Here is a 17,909-nt window from a genome sequence, read left to right on the forward strand (position 1 = left end):
AACCCAAGTGAAACATGCTTTGAGCCGTTTCATCAAACACCTCTTGTGCATAAGAAGAGAAAGCCAACCAACATACACCTCTTGTGCTTGGAAGGGAAAAAACTAAGTGTGGCTCACAACCTTGGGCAGGGCTGGGGTATATATAGAGATGGACCTGTAGTCCCGGTTGGTGATACCAACCGGGCCTAAAGGTGATCGCACCCGCCGCATCTCCTTTAGTCCCGGTTGGTATCACCAACCGGGACTAGAGGTCCCGATCGAACCGGGACTACAGCTTGCCGCTCGTTCTAGCCGTTGGAACCGGGACTATTGCTAGCAATAGTCCCAAATCAAATAGCGACCGGAACTAATGCTCCTTTCAGCTCCGAACGAAAGACCCATTTTCTACTAGTGTCCATTATATCTACACAACATACATAAACAAATAGCGTGAGTTTGATTTATAATTTACCTAGACAGATCATCATATCCATTATATCTTCACAGTTTTACCAAAACAAATTATATCATGTTATACTTGCACCTGCCTAATCGTTCCTATGTCTTGGACCTTATGGAATATGCGCAACAAGATAGTGATTGAGCGTATCTTCCTGAGACGAGTCTCTGATTTTATCTTCAAATTTTTGGCTTTTTTGCAGCAGTGGTACCCGCTGTGTAGACAGTGGGACTGGGACCGGCTGGACGGCATGTTGGAAGATCTTCTTGCGGCGGCTCGTTGCCTATCTACGCCTGCCCACGGTTGATGTGCCCTAGCTCTAGGGTTCTATCTCCAATTCTTTCTTTTTAGTTGGGCATGATGTGATGTGGGCCCAGTAGACGTTTTTCCTTTTCGTGCACTTCTGCTGTGTGAATCTTGTATGGATGTTGATGCTTTATTTATAAAGCGGGGCGAAAGCCTATTTCGAGTAGGAAATCGTTCTAAGTTTTTTATTTAACATAAGCTCATGCGAACATATCACATCCATTACATATTTACAATTTACCTAAACAGTTATATCTTCATAAGTGCACGTAAACAACTCATTACTGGTAGATCTTGGTAAAGATAACTAGATGAATCACATCACAACTAAAAATCATCATAGTTGCACTTACATCTATCTCATACGACACATATTCGTCAATGTACATGTTAATCATCAGTGAACTCTAAACAACAAATACTCTCTCTGTCCGCGAATATGTGTATTTCTAGTGGTTGTGTTGAGTCAAATTTATTAAGATTTGGCCAACTTTATAGAAATGTAGCCGCACTTGTGACATTAAATTAGTATCACTAGGTTGGTCAGATTTGATTTTTTTTTACTTCGTATAAAAGTTAGAAATACATGTATTTATGGAGGGAGGAAGTACATGTGAAGTCTGGTTTGAATATTTAGATTTTTGCCCACTGGAATGGTGGCCTCGCATCGCATTTGAAGGGCGGCCGTGCTAGTTCCTAAAGTTTAAACAATTGCATCCCGTCATTCTATTCTTAACATTTTAGTTGCAAGCTAGCAGCTAGCTAAGTCGTCGCCCCCACTTCTTTTGTTCCCCCGTATTAGACGACCATGACTTGGGATTTTAATTCCCTTCGTCTTTAGCTTTTTTGCAAACTGACAACTGGTAGCTAGCTAGCGAGCGAGCTAGCTCTACGTGCCAGGGCCGTTTCCGTGAGCTGCAATCGTGGTGCGCGCTTAGAGCGAAGGCCGCGTCTTCCTCTTTGGAAAATCCCTACGGCTAACTGCATCGTATAAAAGCTTTCTCTTGATCAGACCGGCCCGCCGCCTCCAAGAATCGAGCTCAGAGTCTCAGACTGCTTCTCGTTCCCGGCCTTGGGCGGTGGGGCCGCATGCTGCCGCGGCGCCGGCCGCAGGCCTAGCGCTGCCGATCGAATCGATCGTCAATATATAGGTGCCGATCGACGAGAGCTGTTCTGCCGCAGTCGCCATGGTCGCCGGCAGTGGCAGCCACGATGGTCGGAGTACCGCAGGCTGCTCGTCGTGCCTGCCGTTCTGCTTCTGGGGCTCCAGGGTACCGGCGCAGCCAGAGCGGCGTCGGCGTCGGCGGTGCAAGCTCAGGCTCAGGCTCAAGCTCAAGCTCAGCCTGTCCTGGTTCTCGTGGCCGTGGCTCCGGAAGAGACGCGGCGGCGCGAATTCGGAGGCGGACGGCAAGAACAAGGGGAAGAGCAGGAGGAAGCTGCTGCTGCTGCTTCTCCGGTCGCTGCAGGCCAAGAAAGAGCTCGCGTCCGTCTCTTCGGGGAGCAGCTTCTTAGCAAAGGTACGCTGCGTACGCCACACTCACACTCACATATATAGGCATCGATCGATCGCCATGGCCATGCATGATCTTGAGCTAGCGTGACAGTCCTTTATCGGGAACTGGATTAAATTTAGCCGCTAATTTCCTGTCTGAATTTCCTCAGCGAGCTAGCTTGGCTTCGATAATGGCGCGTCATTGCTGGTGCTATTTCTTTCGCACGGTCGGTTAATTAATTAACATGTGCTTTCGTAGTTAGTTTAACGAGATGATGATGGGGATGGAGATGGAGATGGAGGTGGGGCTGAGGCTGCGTGATTGACCTACCAACGCCGGCAATTCCGTGGAAGAAGAGAGAGGGGTTTGGGGTTTGGGCCGCCGTGTCACTGTTGTGAGGTTGTGGACTAATGACTTTTAAGTTTTAACGCGCGCGCCTCACGTGTGTTTTTCTAATGAAACATGCGCAACGTGTGTTCTCCAAAATGGGGAAAAACATACAAAAAGCAATCTTACATATTTTGGGAAGAGATAAGTACTAATCATGTTTTTCTCATAATTTGATTCATAGGAATTGTGTAGGATTTATATCCTATAGGATTTTTTCCTGTTTGATTCATAGGAACATATCCTATAGAAAATAATCCTATAGAAATCTTGTAGTGCAAATCCTATAGGAAAAGAACATCATACCTCATGAAAAAATTCCTTTGGCAGAATCAAAGAGAACTCATTTTCCTATAGGATTGAACTAGATATGACATACTAATCCTATTCCTATCCTATGAATCAAAGGAGTCCGAAGTGTGTTTCATTGTAGCAAAAGAATTTTTCTCTGAGGTATGACCTAATATTTTTTTCCTATAGAATTTACACTACAAGATTCCTATAGGATACCCATGGCATATAAGCTACTAATACGTTTTTTTCCTAAAGCAAGTCCCCCCCCCCCCCAAAAAAAACTGTAGCAGCTCCCTTTGCTAAAATTTGTCCTTTTTAAATGGATTTACCCCGTGGAACCCGCGATTTTTGGGTGTGTTCCTATGAATCAAACAACTTGTATAGAAAAAATTCTCATAGAATCTAAATCCTACACAATTCCTTTACAAATTCTATGAATCAAAGGAGCCCTCGGAAAGGAAAACGAAGCTGACATGGAGAGTCATATGGTGGCAAGTCGGGGCAAAACCCATACCACATCAGCGGGAAAACCATTTATTGTGTTTATCTCTTATAAAAATGCAAAAAACCGACAAAAACGCGGGATTGAGATGTCGTGACTAGTGAATTGCTCAATGTTGCAACATAGGCGGAGCTAGAGAACTCATGATCGGAGTGCACGATAGTGCCCTAACTGCCAAAAAAATGTTTTAGGGGCAGCACAAATGGTGAAAATTTGCTACTTTACAAAGGATTTTTCTTTTACCCAGCTATCATGTGCAACCCAAAGTGCACACTTGGATCCGCCACTTGGCAAGGAAACTAAATCACAAAAAATTTGTGGAAGTTGTTTGCTCCGGTACAACTCTCTCCCCCCAAACTCAAACTCATCAAAAGCTTAGATCATACCTGTTGTGGGTATACTTTATGGGTATATCAACGGCATGGCCTAGATCCGGCAAGCCCGGGTGGCCCACAGATGGTGATGTGGCATGTGGCCCATCGGGCGGCCCAGTTGCTGTAGATCCTGAAGGATGAAGTCCAGCCCAGGAACAGGAAGCCGGATCCCAACCGACCTACGAAGGAGGCCGGATCCGTGAAGGCCATGAAGTATCCGGATCCAGCACGTTCTTAGAGGAAGGCGGATCCTTGACGTACACGGCAAGATATTGTACCGTAGTTAGGCGACTTGTATTCCGGCTAGGACTCTCCGTGTAAACCCTAGATCCGTGCGCCTTTATAAGCCGGATCCCGGGAGGCCTAGAGGCACAACCACAACTCATTGTAACAACGCGAAAGCGCCCAGATAATTCCAGACAAGCAGCAGTAGGCCCTGTCCTCGTGCAGGTGTTCCGAAGCTGGGTAAATCGCGTACCACCGTCCCGAGTGCACTCCGCCCTATGGCCCCTACTTCTTCTCCCCCTCGTGAGGATCCCTCCTCCGAGGTACCGTCGAATAGGCAACGACAGTTGGCGCCCACAGTGGGGCCAGCGGCATCTGGAGGCCGGAATCGCGAGGGTTCTACCTTCGGAAGCATCGGCGACACCATCGCCATGGGGCGCGTCAAGTACGCCGGAAATTTCCCGATCGTCCCTGAGGATGAGTGCTGGATTCCGGCTAGGACAAACCCCGTCAAGCTCTCCATCATCCCGATCGGCGGGATACACATCTTCATCGGCGAGACCGTCGATTCCGACGGGAACGCACTGGTAAGTAACGCTGACGCGACCGCCGCTGAGCGAGACGCAGTCGCGAAGATCCGATCTGAGTCGCAGGAACTTCCTAAGGAAGATTCCGCCTTAGATCTGGAAAAATCAAAGCCCACCCAATCCGCCCCTGAGCAGGAAATAACGGTGGAAGACCAATGCAGATCCGCCTGGGTCTCCCAGGTGTTAGAGAAGCAAAGGTGTCACTTCGTGCACTTCATAGCCCATACCGCCGGAGCCGCCCCTCAAGAAGTCGGAGCTGGCCCCGTGCAGGTTGAGGCACCGGAAAACGCGACGCTCCGGATCAGCAGGAGGCTGTCGGAGAAAGCGACGCTCCGGGTGAAGAATCGATCCTGGGCAACCTCAGCCCAACCTCCGACGACACCTCCTCCATGGACACTGAAGAGTACGATCGCAAGTTGAAGGAACTCGGAGGTGGTGAGCAAATCAAGGTAGATTCCGCCCAGCCTAAACAGGTTCTCGCAACCTTAGCAGCGCTGGATCAGCAGGAATCGGCGATGAGCACACCACTTCCGACCCACAGCCATCCTATGCAGGTACTCCGCTATCGCGGGAACGACCGCGTCAGGAAATCCTGTCCCCAGAAGAACTGGTTGAGCAGGCAGGCATGGACGCAATAGCACACTCGGCGATCCTCAACAAACCAATAACTCCTGAGGAAGCTGCAGACCCGGAGGCTCTAGAGGCCAAGAGGCAGGAGATGTTGGCAACAGCCCAGAAAATCGCTCGAACCGCAGCAGCAATGCTGGATGAAAGAAAAGAAGCCGCGCAATTCGTGGAAGGTTTCCAACAGCGAGAACTTGAGGTTGACCAACAACTCGTAAAAGTCAAGGAGCTCCAACAGCACTGGAGAGACAAGGTCACCGAGCTTCAGCAGGAGGTCGATCAAATCAGGCGGGAGGCTATCCCCCCTCGCAAGATCACTTTCGCAACCCCCACTGAGCAACAGCCACTTGCAACCCCAAAGGACAACATGAAAAAGGCTGCGGAGATCTTGAAAAAAAAGGACGAGGAGATTGACATCGACTACGTTCGTACGCTCGTTGCCTCAGCAATGAAGCAGCAGAGTAAGGCAGATACTTCGCGCAGGTTGGAATCCAATCCGGATCACTGTGTCTCTACCGCGTAGAAGGACGCCCACGCCAATCGCCATCCCGATGATGAATCGCACACCGGATCTTCGGAGCGCAGAAGAAAAACCTGGGAGCACCCAAATCCGATCCCCATACCATCAAAGACGCCTCCGTCAGATCCAAAGAAGGGAAAGGATGCAATGTACGCTGGTAGGAACAAGTACCGGAACTCGTCACCTCCGCCAAACGGGTACCCGCGTCCCCCGCCCCCTCGCCGCCGTAGTCCAGCCGGAAACACCAGGCCCCATGGGGCCGGTGGAATCAACATCCGCGACATGCCACCGCCGAGAACCAGGGAGCGTACGCCGGAACCACGTCGGAGCCAGAACAACGATCGTGAACCCGAGCCCAGAAGGAGCCGGAACAATGATCGCGAGCCTGAGCCCAGGAGGGGCCGGAATGCTGAGCGTGAGCCGGAACCCCGTCGAAGCCGGAACGACGGAGGAGACTATAACCAAGGTGAAGGTAGCCACCGGAGCCGGAGCGAACCACGGGAAGACCGCCGGGAATCTGAAGGCGGAAGCAAAAAAATTCACAGGCCCCCTCGCAGGTCTCCTTCACCACCACCAAGTGGCGGAGGCGGAGGCGGAGGCGGTGGCCGGAGATCTCGTTCCCGCTCAAAAACCCCGGGCGGCGGCCCCCGCGATGCCCGAGAACGCCTCAATGAGTACAGATCTGATTACATTGGCCCAAAGTGCTTTGGCAGGATGATTCAAGAGGAACCAAAGCCAAGGATGAACCTCAAGCTACCCGGAAACCTGAAGAATTATGATGGCACGGAAAGGCCGGATACCTGGATTGAGGATTACTATAATGCAGTAACCTTTGCCGGAGGAACCCCTAATATTGTTTGCCGCATGCTTCAGCTGTACCTTGTAGGTACAGCTCGGATCTGGCTCAGTGACCTCGAGAAGAACTCCATCTTTTGCTGGTTTGACCTGAAGAACGCCTTCGAGAAACACTTCAGGGGCACCTACAAGAGACCCGCCACGAAAAGCGACCTACAGGCATGTATCCAGAAGAAGGGTGAAACATCAAGGAGTTTCCTCACCCGATGGTTGCAAACCAGGAACGAGTGCGAGAATGTCGATAACCGCACAGCAATGCACGCCTTCATTGGTGGCTTACAGCGAGGAGGACTGCTGCGGCACAAGCTAACCTGCTTGGTCAATGCAAACAAACTGACGTTGGATGACATGATCACCATCGCCAGCGACCATACTGCCGCCGATGACGACGCAGGCGGAGATCTAGCGGCTACAGCAACCTGCACCAGCAAAAGAAGAACCGTGATAACGGTAGCAGCAGCGGCACCAAGCGGAAAAATCCCCCTGATGACCAAAGGAGTGGCGGATCCGACTTGATCGCCATGGCCTTCCAACGCGGAGGTCAAGGAGGCGGAAGAGGCCGCGGCCACGGAGGCGGAGCTGGCAGGGGCCAGCAGCGTGGTGACGAGGTCACCGCTGCCGGAACCCGCGCCCCCCAAACTTATGAAGAGTACAGAGACATGCCTTGCCTGGCCCATCTGGATCCGGCTACAGGGAAGTCCACTCACACCAACCGCAACTGCAAGTGGGTCAACGATCTCAAATCTGACCCGAAAGCAGGATACAAGCGAGCCCGGAAGCACCGCCCACGCGGTAAAGGAGGCAAGGGCAAGAACAAGGACAAAGAGGAAGACAGTTCCGAGGCAATGGAGGAGGATGACGCTTCGCCGGATCCCAAAGCCGGATCCGCAGCTAAACCCAACCCCTTCGATAAAAAGAGTGCGGGCGCGTACCACACCTTCCTTGGAACTCCAACAGTCCGTGCAAGCAAATCAGCTCTCCGGATCCTGAACGCCACAGTTCCCGCTGTGCCGCAGTATGTCAGGTGGTCGGAAACTCCATGTACGTTTGATAGGAAGGATCATCCTACTGTCATTCCGAAAGAGTGCTATGCCTTGGTTGTAAGTCCCCGCATCGACGGGTATGATTTCTCCAAGTGCCTCATGGACGGCGGAGCCAGCCTGAACATCATGTACCTGGAAACTTTGGAGCGGATGAACCTTACCAAGGAACAGCTCAAGCACAGCACCACCGAATTCCACGGTGTGGTTCCGGGTAAAAAGGCAAATTCCTTGGGCAGCATTAGACTTCCCGTGGCCTTCGGCGATGCAAATAACTTCCGCCAAGAGATGATCACGTTTGAGGTCGTGCCCTTCAAGAGCTCCTACCACGTCATCTTCGGCAGGATCACCTACCACAAGTTTCACGCAAGAGCGTGCTACATCTACAACAAGCTCAAGATTCCGGGTCCAAAAGGTATGATTACCGTATCCGGAGACTACAAGAAGGCTCATGAATGCGAGTTAGGCGAAGCCGCCTTCGCAGAGTCTGTGATATCTGGAGAGGAGCTGCAAGGCTACAGAGCCGCGGTGGATCAGACTGAGATGCAGACCACCAAGAAGCAGATCTCCGAACATAAGACCTCCTTCAAGGCCGCGATAGAAACCAAGAAGCACGACCTCATCGTAGGAGACGGCTCCAAGCAGGTTTCAGTCGGAGCCAACATGGACCCCAAATAGGAAGACGCGCTCGTCCAGTTCCTCCGCGCTAACATGGATATCTTTGCATGGCAACCTTCTGACATGTCCGGAGTACCCAGGGAACTCGCCGAGCACTACCTCAACATAAATCCGGGGGCTAAACCGGTGAAGCAAGCTATGCGATGCTTTGGAGATAAGAAGCGCCGCGCCATAGGAATGGAACTAGCTAAGTTACTAGAGGCGGGTTTTGTAGTAGAAGTTATCCATACTGATTGGGTCGCAAATCCCGTCCTTGTACCCAAAAAGAACACTGAAATACTAAAAATGTGCATTGTCCGAAGGATCCGTTCCCTTTGCCGCGCATTGACCAAGTCATTGATTCGACGGCAGGGGCGGAACTTCTGTGTTTTCTTGACGCATATTCCGGGTATCATCAGATCCGGATGAAGAAGTCCGACCAAAAGGCGACCTCGTTCATCACACCCTTTGGCACTTACTGCTATGTCACCATGCCCTTTGGTTTGAAAAATGCAGGTGCCACCTACCAACGTACGATGCAGCGGTGCCTGAAGGACCAAATTGGCCGGAACGTGCACGCTTACGTCGACGACATCGCGGTCATGACCCGGAAAGGATCCGACTTGATCAGCGACCTTACAGAAACCTTCGAGAATCTCCGCCGGTACAAGATGATGTTGAATCCGCTGAAGTGCGTCTTTGGCGTTCCAGCCGGAAAACTCCTTGGCTTCATAGTCTCTCACAGAGGCATTGAGGTTAACCCGGAAAAAATCAAGGCAATCCTGTATATCAAAAGACCAACTTGTCTCAAAGATGTGCAACGACTAACTGGTTGTGTCGCAGCAATCAGTAGGTTTGTTAGCCGTCTTGGCGAGAAGGCGTTACCTTTGTACAAGTTGCTGAAGAAAACAGACAAATTTGTCTGGGACGACGCAGCAGACGCAGCACTTCAGGGGTTGAAGGAAATACTCACCTCCCCACCTATCTTGGCGGCTCCAGTAGAGTCAGAGCCCATGCTCCTATACTTGGCAGCTACCAACAGAGTCATCAGTCTCGTCATCGTGGTGGAGCGACAGGAAGAAGGTCACGAGTATGGATTCCAAAGGCCTGTCTATTACATTAGCGAGGTACTGACGGAATCCAAGCAAAGATATCCTCACTTTCAGAAGCTAGCCTACGGCGTGTTCCTAGGCAGCCGGAAGCTGAGACACTACTTCCAGGAGCACCCGATGCATGGTTGTGAGCAAAGCTCCACTGTCGACGATTCTCAACAACGCTGACGCAACAGGACGCACAGCAAAATGGGGCATCGAGTTATCCTCTTTCGACATCGCTTACAAAGCCAAGACTGCGGTCAAATCCCAAGTCTTGGCAGATTTCGTCGCAGATTGGACAGAGGCTCCGGATGCAAATCTGGAGCCGGAACCAGAAACATGGATCATGCACTTCGACGGATCCAAGCAGCATCAAGGCTCGGGAGCCGGAGTCACCCTAAAGTCCCCTACCGGAGAAGAAGTGCAATACGTTTTGCAGATTCACTTCGAAGCTACAAACAATATGGCGGAATACGAGGCTCTACTGCACGGTCTGCGCATCGCTAAGGAAATTGGGATCAAGCACATAATCTGTTGCGGAGATTCCGACCTGGTGGCACAACAAGTAGCTGGAACCTGGAACGCCAGAAATTCCATCATGGCGGCTTACAGAGACGAAGTTGACGAGATCGCCAAATGTTTCCTCGGATACGAAGTCAAGTACGTCAGACGAGACGATAACACAGCGGCAGATATGCTATCCAAGCTCGGATCCGGCAGAAAACAAATTCCGCCTGGTATTTTCCTGGAGCACCTACGGATACCCTCGGTTAATGGCGCTAACCCGGAAAACCCAGAGGTGGCAGTATCTCCGGCAAAGGAAGTGATGGTCATCATTCCGGCATGGACGCAGCCTTTCCTGGACTACCTCATTGATCAGAAGTTGCCAGAGGACGAGGTCCTCGCGCGACAGATCATCAGACGAGCAAGATCCTATACAATAGTTGACGGACAACTCTACAAACGAAGCGCAACTGGAGTATTTATCAAATGCGTCTCCAATCAAGATGGCATTGAAATCCTCAGAGAGATCCACGCAAGGGATTACGGGCATCACGCCGCTCCCAGGTCCCTCGTTGCCAAAGCTTTCCGGCTTGGATTTTACTAGCTCACAGCTAAAGAAGATGCTGATAAGTTGGTAAAAACCTGTCGAGGTTGTCAGTACTACGCTACTCAACCAAACGCCCCAGCCCAAGAGCTGAAGACCATCCCTATCACCTGGCCGTTCGCGGTCTGGGGGCTTGATATGGTTGGCAAATTAAAGAAATCATCTCCTGGCGGTTTTGAGTACCTCCTGGTCGCTATTGACAAGTTCAGTAAATGGATCGAGGCAAAGCCAGTGAGAAAAGCCGATGGTGCTACGGCACTCAAATTTGTCTGCAGCCTCGTGACGAGATTCGGCATCCCGCACAACATAATCACAGATAATGGCATGAACTTCGCCCAAGGAGAATTGAAGGATTATTGCCATGACATTGGGATCCGGCTAGACCTGGCATCCGTGGCCCATCCACAGTCCAATGGTCAGGTCGAAAGAGCCAACGGACTCCTCTTATCCGGAATAAAACCACGCCTTGAAGAACCGCTGCGCCGCGCAGCCGGAGCTTGGGCTGAGGAGTTAGACTCCGTCCTGTGGAGTTTACGAACGACCCCCAACAGGTCAACAGGATTCACTCCGTTCTTCCTGGTATACGGATCCGAAGCTGTGCTCCCCTCCGACATCATCCATGATTCACCACGAGTCTCCGCCTACAATGAAGAAACTGCTGACGAGGCCAGACAGCTATCTGTGGACCTGATCGAAGAAGCTCGGAACTTAGCAGACCAACGTTCCACCATTTACCAGCCGACGCTACCATAGTCGTCGAGTTCGGAATCGCTCGTTCATGGCCGGAGACTTGGTCCTCCGCCTTCGCCAGGTGAAAGATCATAAGTTGCAATCCCAATGGGAATGACCCTTCGTCGTTAGCAAAGTGCTCCACAACGGATCGTACTACCTTGTCGATTTTCGAGAGCTAAAGGATAGACCTGCTAATTGGCACCGGAAACGCAAGAGGGAGGATCCGGATGACATCTACGATGAAACAGAACGTCCTTGGAACATTGCACAGCTACGTCCTTTCCACACTTAGCATAGAATTACATACTTTGTAACAGTCATACATGATCAATGAAATAAAGCTTTTGGTTCACTCTTTGAGTCTTTTACCTTCTTTACTTGTTCATTTTAGATCGTGTATGTTTTCCGACTAAAACCGCAGAGCTGGATATTTCCGCCTAGGCGTGTATGAAAGTTGTGATTTTCAAAATCGTCCTTTAGAACGTAAGCTTAAGTTTTCTGGTGGAAATATCTTCTGTTGCAAACTCATGGATTCCTGGTAACGACTTCCGGCACTTGGGCTGGGGGCTTGTTTCCGCGATTATTGATGGATTGCCATTGGGCTTCGTCGCCGCTGGCGAGCGTTTCCGGCTACAGGTCTTCCGGCTCGTGGAAGGTCAAATGGGCAAGCCGATAAAATCAGCACTTGCTTTCAAAAAACGAAACGTGCAAATAAAATTAACGGATAGCAGGATAAGTTTTCCGCCCATGCATAAGTGTTTCGTTCCTAGCTACTTAAGAATTTAAGTTATATTACAAACCCTCTCGGGGCCAAAATGATGCATTGTTTTTTCCATCTTCCCGCAGGAATAAGTTCCTCACTTCTCCTTCGCTGGAGAAGCTTCCGCGTCAACATCAGTTGCAGGAGCATCTGTCTCTTCACCCTTAGCCGGAGAGGAGACATCGTCATCATCTTCTTCCTCATCTGTAGCCGGAGATGCAGCGCCACCTTGGTCCTTGGAGCTTGTCCAGGTATACTGGCTTCCGGATTGGGCAGGTTTGGCCTCCGCCTCGCGCTCCTTGAGAAGCTCAGCTTCAAGGGGCTCGTCGGCTGGAAGCACCACCTTGTCGTAAAATTCGTTGTGGCAAATTCTCCGGGCGATGCGAGTGTCGTAGCCGCTAACTGCATCCAGTAGCGCGCCAACGTCCGCGTCTGCCGGCGCGCTAGTAGTCACCTTGTCGACATCCAGATCCGGGTTGTGCCCCAAGCACATGGCCAGGGACATAGCAGCTACGCCTCGAGCTGAAGACGCTTGTAGATCCACCACCAACTCCGGCAGCATGTCCATCCTGGTGATAAGATCGCGAACATCACAGCTTCGGCTTTTCTTGATATTCAGGTTGTGGCAAACTTTCCGGGCAGCGGATATGAGATCCTTGCAGTCATCGCCAGCTAGCTGAATCAGATCGTCCCGGGGGAATTGGCTCCGACGCTCCTCGTCATATCCAAGAGGATCTAGGGAAAGCGATACCAAATAAGTACAACAGGTTAATGTTGGGCACATACGTAGCTATATACCGGAATCTTACCCAGGACACCGGAGATCAGCCAGTCCCACGACGCCTCCGCTGTGTCCATATACTTTCGGAGACCAGCAAGCTCCCTTTGCTGCTTCTTGATGGTGTCGCTATCAGTTTTTCTTTTTAACTGAAACTCACCCTCCTTTTGGATGAGCTCCGAGTTCTTCTCAGCAAGTTTTTTCTCCGCCTCTGCGAGTTTCGCTTCAAGATCCTTCTGGGAAGCGCGCAGGGTTTCTAGCTCGGAGGAGGCTGCAGCGACGGAAGAGGATGCACCTACTCAAAGATATGTAAAACATCAAGTTTGAAAATGCGGAACATAACCTACAGGCACCAGAAAGCCGGAAACCAACCTTGGGCTTCGGACAGTTGCTTCTTCAAGTCCGCATTCTCCGTTTGGAAACGTTGGATCTTCTCCGCCTGGCTGATGGTAACACGACGCTGAAGCGCAATGTTCTTGTGCAGCTCGTAATGCAGCGCTTTTTGTTCCTGAAAATCCAGTCAGTGCCGGAGTAAGTTCCACAAGTATCTTATGGATAAGTCTTTCTAAAGCATTGTTGCTGGAAATCTTTCCGCCATAATGCTTGGGGGCTACCACGACATTTAAATCTCCCTTCAGTTTAAGTTTTCTTTAAGTATTCAGACGCTAACTACACTAGTTTCCGCCTAAATACTTGGGGGCTACTGGGGAGTTACCTTTTGCTTGCAAACGAGCTTGTCGAAGAACTGGCCAACGTCTTTTTTGAAATCCTGGATCTCCGACGTCTCGACGTCTGGTTTACCCCAGGCATTGTTCAGCATAGCGTTGAGCAGATCTTGCTCCAGCTCCCATTTTTCCGCCTCTGATAGTTTGTTGAAAAACTTCGTGGCATAGGCTTTAGGGGTGGAAGTAAGGTCATCCGGATCTCCAAAGTTCTTGGGGAAAACGACCATATCACCTGATGTAGCTTCAGCTTTGCCGGAGGAATTGACTTCTGCTTCCTCGCGGCCTTGTCCTTCAGTTTCGTCATGCACGGGGCCCTTGCCGCCGGAACTTTCTCCGCCCGCTCTGTCGCTGCTAACCGGAATTATTTTCGGTGGAGTAGGAGCATCAGGAGCAGGAGATTGATCCGCGGGAGGAGGAGATGGCTGTGGGGTAGCTTGGGGAGCGCCTGGCGGAGTTGGCGTCGAGGGACCAACGGCAGGGGACTTCTTGTGCATATACTTTGTTATGTGCTCCTGAACGTTCGTCCGCGCGGTGGTTGGGTTCGGATTCCTGCAAGCAAGCGAAGGGAAAGTATAAGTAATACAGCTTACCAAAATATAAATGAACAATACTCGGAAACTTACGTCGCGCCCGGGATGTTGGGACGCGAGTGTTTTCCTGCTGTCGATAGCAGCTTGAGGCGCTCGCGCTCCGCCTTCTTGGAGTTGAGCGGAGGCGGCTTGGTCACCTTGGGTTTCTTGGCGGAAGCCTCGCCGCTAGCTCCGGCTTCGGAGCCGGAAGCTTTGGCGCGGGGACGCTTCGAAGGTCGAGGGGCAGCCTTTCGGGGCGCTCGCTCTTCTTCCTCCTCAGGGTCCTCCGGATCCTCCTCCGCCGATTCGCCGCTGACAGGGACTCGGAGTATGTTGCGCAGGTTCTCCTCCGCCAAAGTATCGAGCTGCGAGGAAGGTTAGCAAAACAAGTTAAAACACACTGAAGATATGTGAAGTTGAGAAACGGTGAAGGGGCATATGCTTACCGGAGGACACTGGTCGTGTGTGTTGATATCCTTGATCAGTTCCGGGATTGGTTGTCCCCGGCCTATCTTCACCAACATCTTGAATCTCCTCTTGAGAGAGTCAGCTGGAAGATCGTGACGCGTTACCCGGAGAGCATCATCCGCCCCAGTATACGCGCACATCAGGCGTGCGTTGTAGCGCAGAGGCTGGATTCTCCGGGAGAACCAGCTAAGTGTCAGCTGAGCTCCGGTTAGTCCATCGTGAACCAACCAGGAAATCCTCCGGGCTGCCTTCTCCAGTATCGGAGTCTGGGCGAGCGAGGGGATGAAGCTCCAGCTAGCCAGTTCTTCTTGAGGCTTGTTGTTGAAGGAAGGAAGTCCGTCGTGGACGTTCGGAACTGATGCGTTCTTCACGTAGAACCATCCGGCATCCAGTACCGGACGGACTCGTGGGAATCATGAGGCGGATACATGCGGCCCGAGCGGAGCATAAATGTCATACTCCCGCAATTCAGCATAGCTTTGTCTTTCGTCTCTTTCTTCACTCGGAAGAAAAACTGCCATAACGTGACGCTTGGTCGGATCCCAAGATGCCCTTCGCAGAGAGTTGCGAAGTTGGAGAGGAGAAGGTATGAGTTTGGGCAGATGTTGTGGGGTTGAAGCCCGTACGTGTCAAGGATGGAGAGGAAGAACTCCGAACAGGGGAGCGACAGACCGCGCTCAACCCATGCCTTGGTCATGACTCGTTCGTCCGGTTCGGGTTTGGGAACGTCGGAGATCATGCCCTCATTCTGGAGCTCTCTGAGCTCCGCGTCAGTGGTCTCACAGGGCCACCATTGGCCTCTCACGCCTTCGCGGATTCGGGCCTTGGACGCCTTCTTATTCTCCGACTCCTGGACCTTGGCTGCCATTCTATCTTGGCCTTGGAGTTCTTCTTGGAGCTCTTGTGCAGTTGGAATCCGGCCTAATATGGTACTGGAAGAGGCGGAGAATGGTTGAGCAAGCCTAATGTCGGAAACGTATGGTGGCAGATATGAAATGGGATCCGGACAGATTGGTTCTACAGTGCTGGGTTCCGGGCTACTCGGAGAACTACCAGTACAATGTGGTGAATCATGCGGCATGCTTCCGGCTGCACCCATGCAAACTAATTTGAGTATCCGGAATCTACACTAATCTACTTCTTCTTCTACAAGACCGGTGTACTTACTGTTGATGGCGCGGTGGTCCGTCGAGACTCCGGCGAGTATGAGGTCGACGGACTTGCAGCGCTGAGCTTCCGAAGACCACGAATCGGCGGCGGAAGAGATTTCCCGATCAAACGTGCAGATCTCAGGTCAAGAGGGACCGTGGAACTGCGGTGGATGAAGCTCTCCGTGCGGAAGTTCGCCGGAGTTCAGATCCGGTGGGCGGCGCTGCGCGAGGAAGAAGAAGAGGTGGAAGATGCGGTTAAAGAATGGGAAAGTTACCGCGCGTGGGGGTATTTATAGACCTCGCGCGGAGATTCGTGATTCAAATCTAACGGTGGGAACGGAACGGTCACGCCGTCAGATGATTGACACGTGTCTTAGGTCAAAAAGGGTAAAATGACGTGGAGGTAACTTAACTGTGCGCTCCCAAAATTTCCGGCTAAAGATTCGCATCTCCAAAAATTTAGCGCGGGAAAAAAGGAAGTTGCGCGCGGAAAAAGTGGAATCTCCGTTACCTTACCAACTCAGAGGAAAAGAAGATTTCCGAATATATGATACCGGAAACAAGTAAAGTTTTGAAGCTCTTCAAGATTCTCTTCGGATCCGAGCTGAATGAAGTCGGAGGAATGATGAATCTCGGAGAACTTCGGGGGCTACTGTTGTGGGTATACTTTATGGGTATATCAACGGCATGGCCTAGATCCGGCAAGCCCGGGTGGCCCACGAGATGGTGATGTGGCATGTGGCCCATCGGGCGGCCCGGTTCTTGTAGATCCCGAAGGATGAAGTCCAGCCCGAGAACGAGGAAGCCGGATCCCAACCGACCTACGAAGGAGGCCGGATCCGTGAAGGCCCATGAAGTATCCGGATCCGAGCACGTTCTTAGAGGAAGGCGGATCCTTGACGTACACGGCAAGATATTGTACCGTAGTTAGGCGACTTGTATTCCGGCTAGGACTCTCCGTGTAAACCCTAGATCCGTGCGCCTTTATAAGCCGGATCCCGGGAGCCCTAGAGGCACAACCACAACTCATTGTAACAACGCGAAAGCGCCCAGATAATTCCAGACAAGCAGCAGTAGGCCCTGTCCTCGTGCAGGTGTTCCGAAGCTGGGTAAATCGCGTACCACCGTCCCGAGTGCACTCCGCCCTATGGCCCCTACTTCTTCTCCCCCTCGTGAGGATCCCTCCTCCGAGGTACCGTCGAATAGGCAACGACAATACCCTTCATAATTAAGCTTATAAAGTGGTACGGAACGATCTTAGCCCTTGATGAGTTTGAGTTTAGGGGGAAGGGGTTATACTTGAGCAAGGAAAATAGCTCGTTGCGTGTCAATATTTTCAGAAAGTTTACTCTCTTGCTAGAAGTCCTTTTTTTTACGGGGGAAAAGAGATTATATTAAGCAAACATAGGGTTACAATCATTGGAAAGTGCCTCAGCAATTTCCGGAGGATGGCTACTGAACCACACCTCAGTTCTTCCGTGTACCCTACCCAGTTTTGCTAGCTCATGACTAGCCACATTAACATCCCGACTAATCTTAGCTATTTTTATTTCTCTTTCCCTAAGAAACTCTCGAATAACATTGATACTAAAGGCATAGGCTGAAGTGTTTGGGGTGCTTTCTTTAATGAGCTCAACAGCCTCAGCACAATCTGATTCCACCGTGATGTTCAGCGTCGACCAGTGCAGTGCCAACCTCAATCCTTCTTCTATGGCCTTAATCTCTGTTTCGGTGGCATCTTAACACTGCTGTAGCTTCTGGCATGCAGCAAAGATGACCTCTCCCTTGTCATCACGCAAGAGCAGCCCAATGCCAGCACCAGTACTTGAGAAGTCCTATATATTCATAGGAATTTTGGTATTCTTATTCCTTTGATCAAAAAAATATTTTAAGTCATATTGAATTATTGATTACATCCTACATAAGTCCAGAGAAAACCCTTCCATCTAAACAAAATCGCTGAAGGGGGCTCCACTACCGCATTTCTTAAAAAAGAACGCATTTAAAGAAAAATTCTGGGCGACCTAGTGGCGAGAGCAATGTTGTTCCTTGTAGAAATATTGCCGGGAAATTTCAGCTTTTAAGTTTTGGAGAGCTGAATGAATTGGCCCGGGTTCACCCTCTACGATTAGCTCTCGATGCACCCTCGTTAATGAGGATTTTACTTTGTTACGCTAGTTATGGTAACTACGGTACTAATCGCTGACCATTGCCAATGTTC

The 17,909-nt window shown here is 50.9% G+C and overlaps 1 protein-coding gene across 1 annotated transcript in view; it reads left to right on the top strand.

The window, feature by feature from the left end:
• The first annotated feature begins 1,932 nt into the window (after positions 1-1,932).
• LOC124648619 overlaps positions 1,933-17,909 on the top strand; it is a 16,595-nt gene continuing 618 nt past the window's right edge. The window contains exons 1-2 of the mRNA XM_047188346.1: positions 1,933-2,262; positions 13,919-13,929. Coding sequence (XP_047044302.1) covers positions 1,933-2,262; positions 13,919-13,929 — 341 coding nt within the window. The remainder of the gene's footprint in view (positions 2,263-13,918; positions 13,930-17,909) is intronic.

The sequence above is a fragment of the Lolium rigidum genome, chromosome 4, assembly GCF_022539505.1.
Source record: "Lolium rigidum isolate FL_2022 chromosome 4, APGP_CSIRO_Lrig_0.1, whole genome shotgun sequence".
NCBI classification, from domain to species: Eukaryota; Viridiplantae; Streptophyta; class Magnoliopsida; order Poales; family Poaceae; genus Lolium; species Lolium rigidum.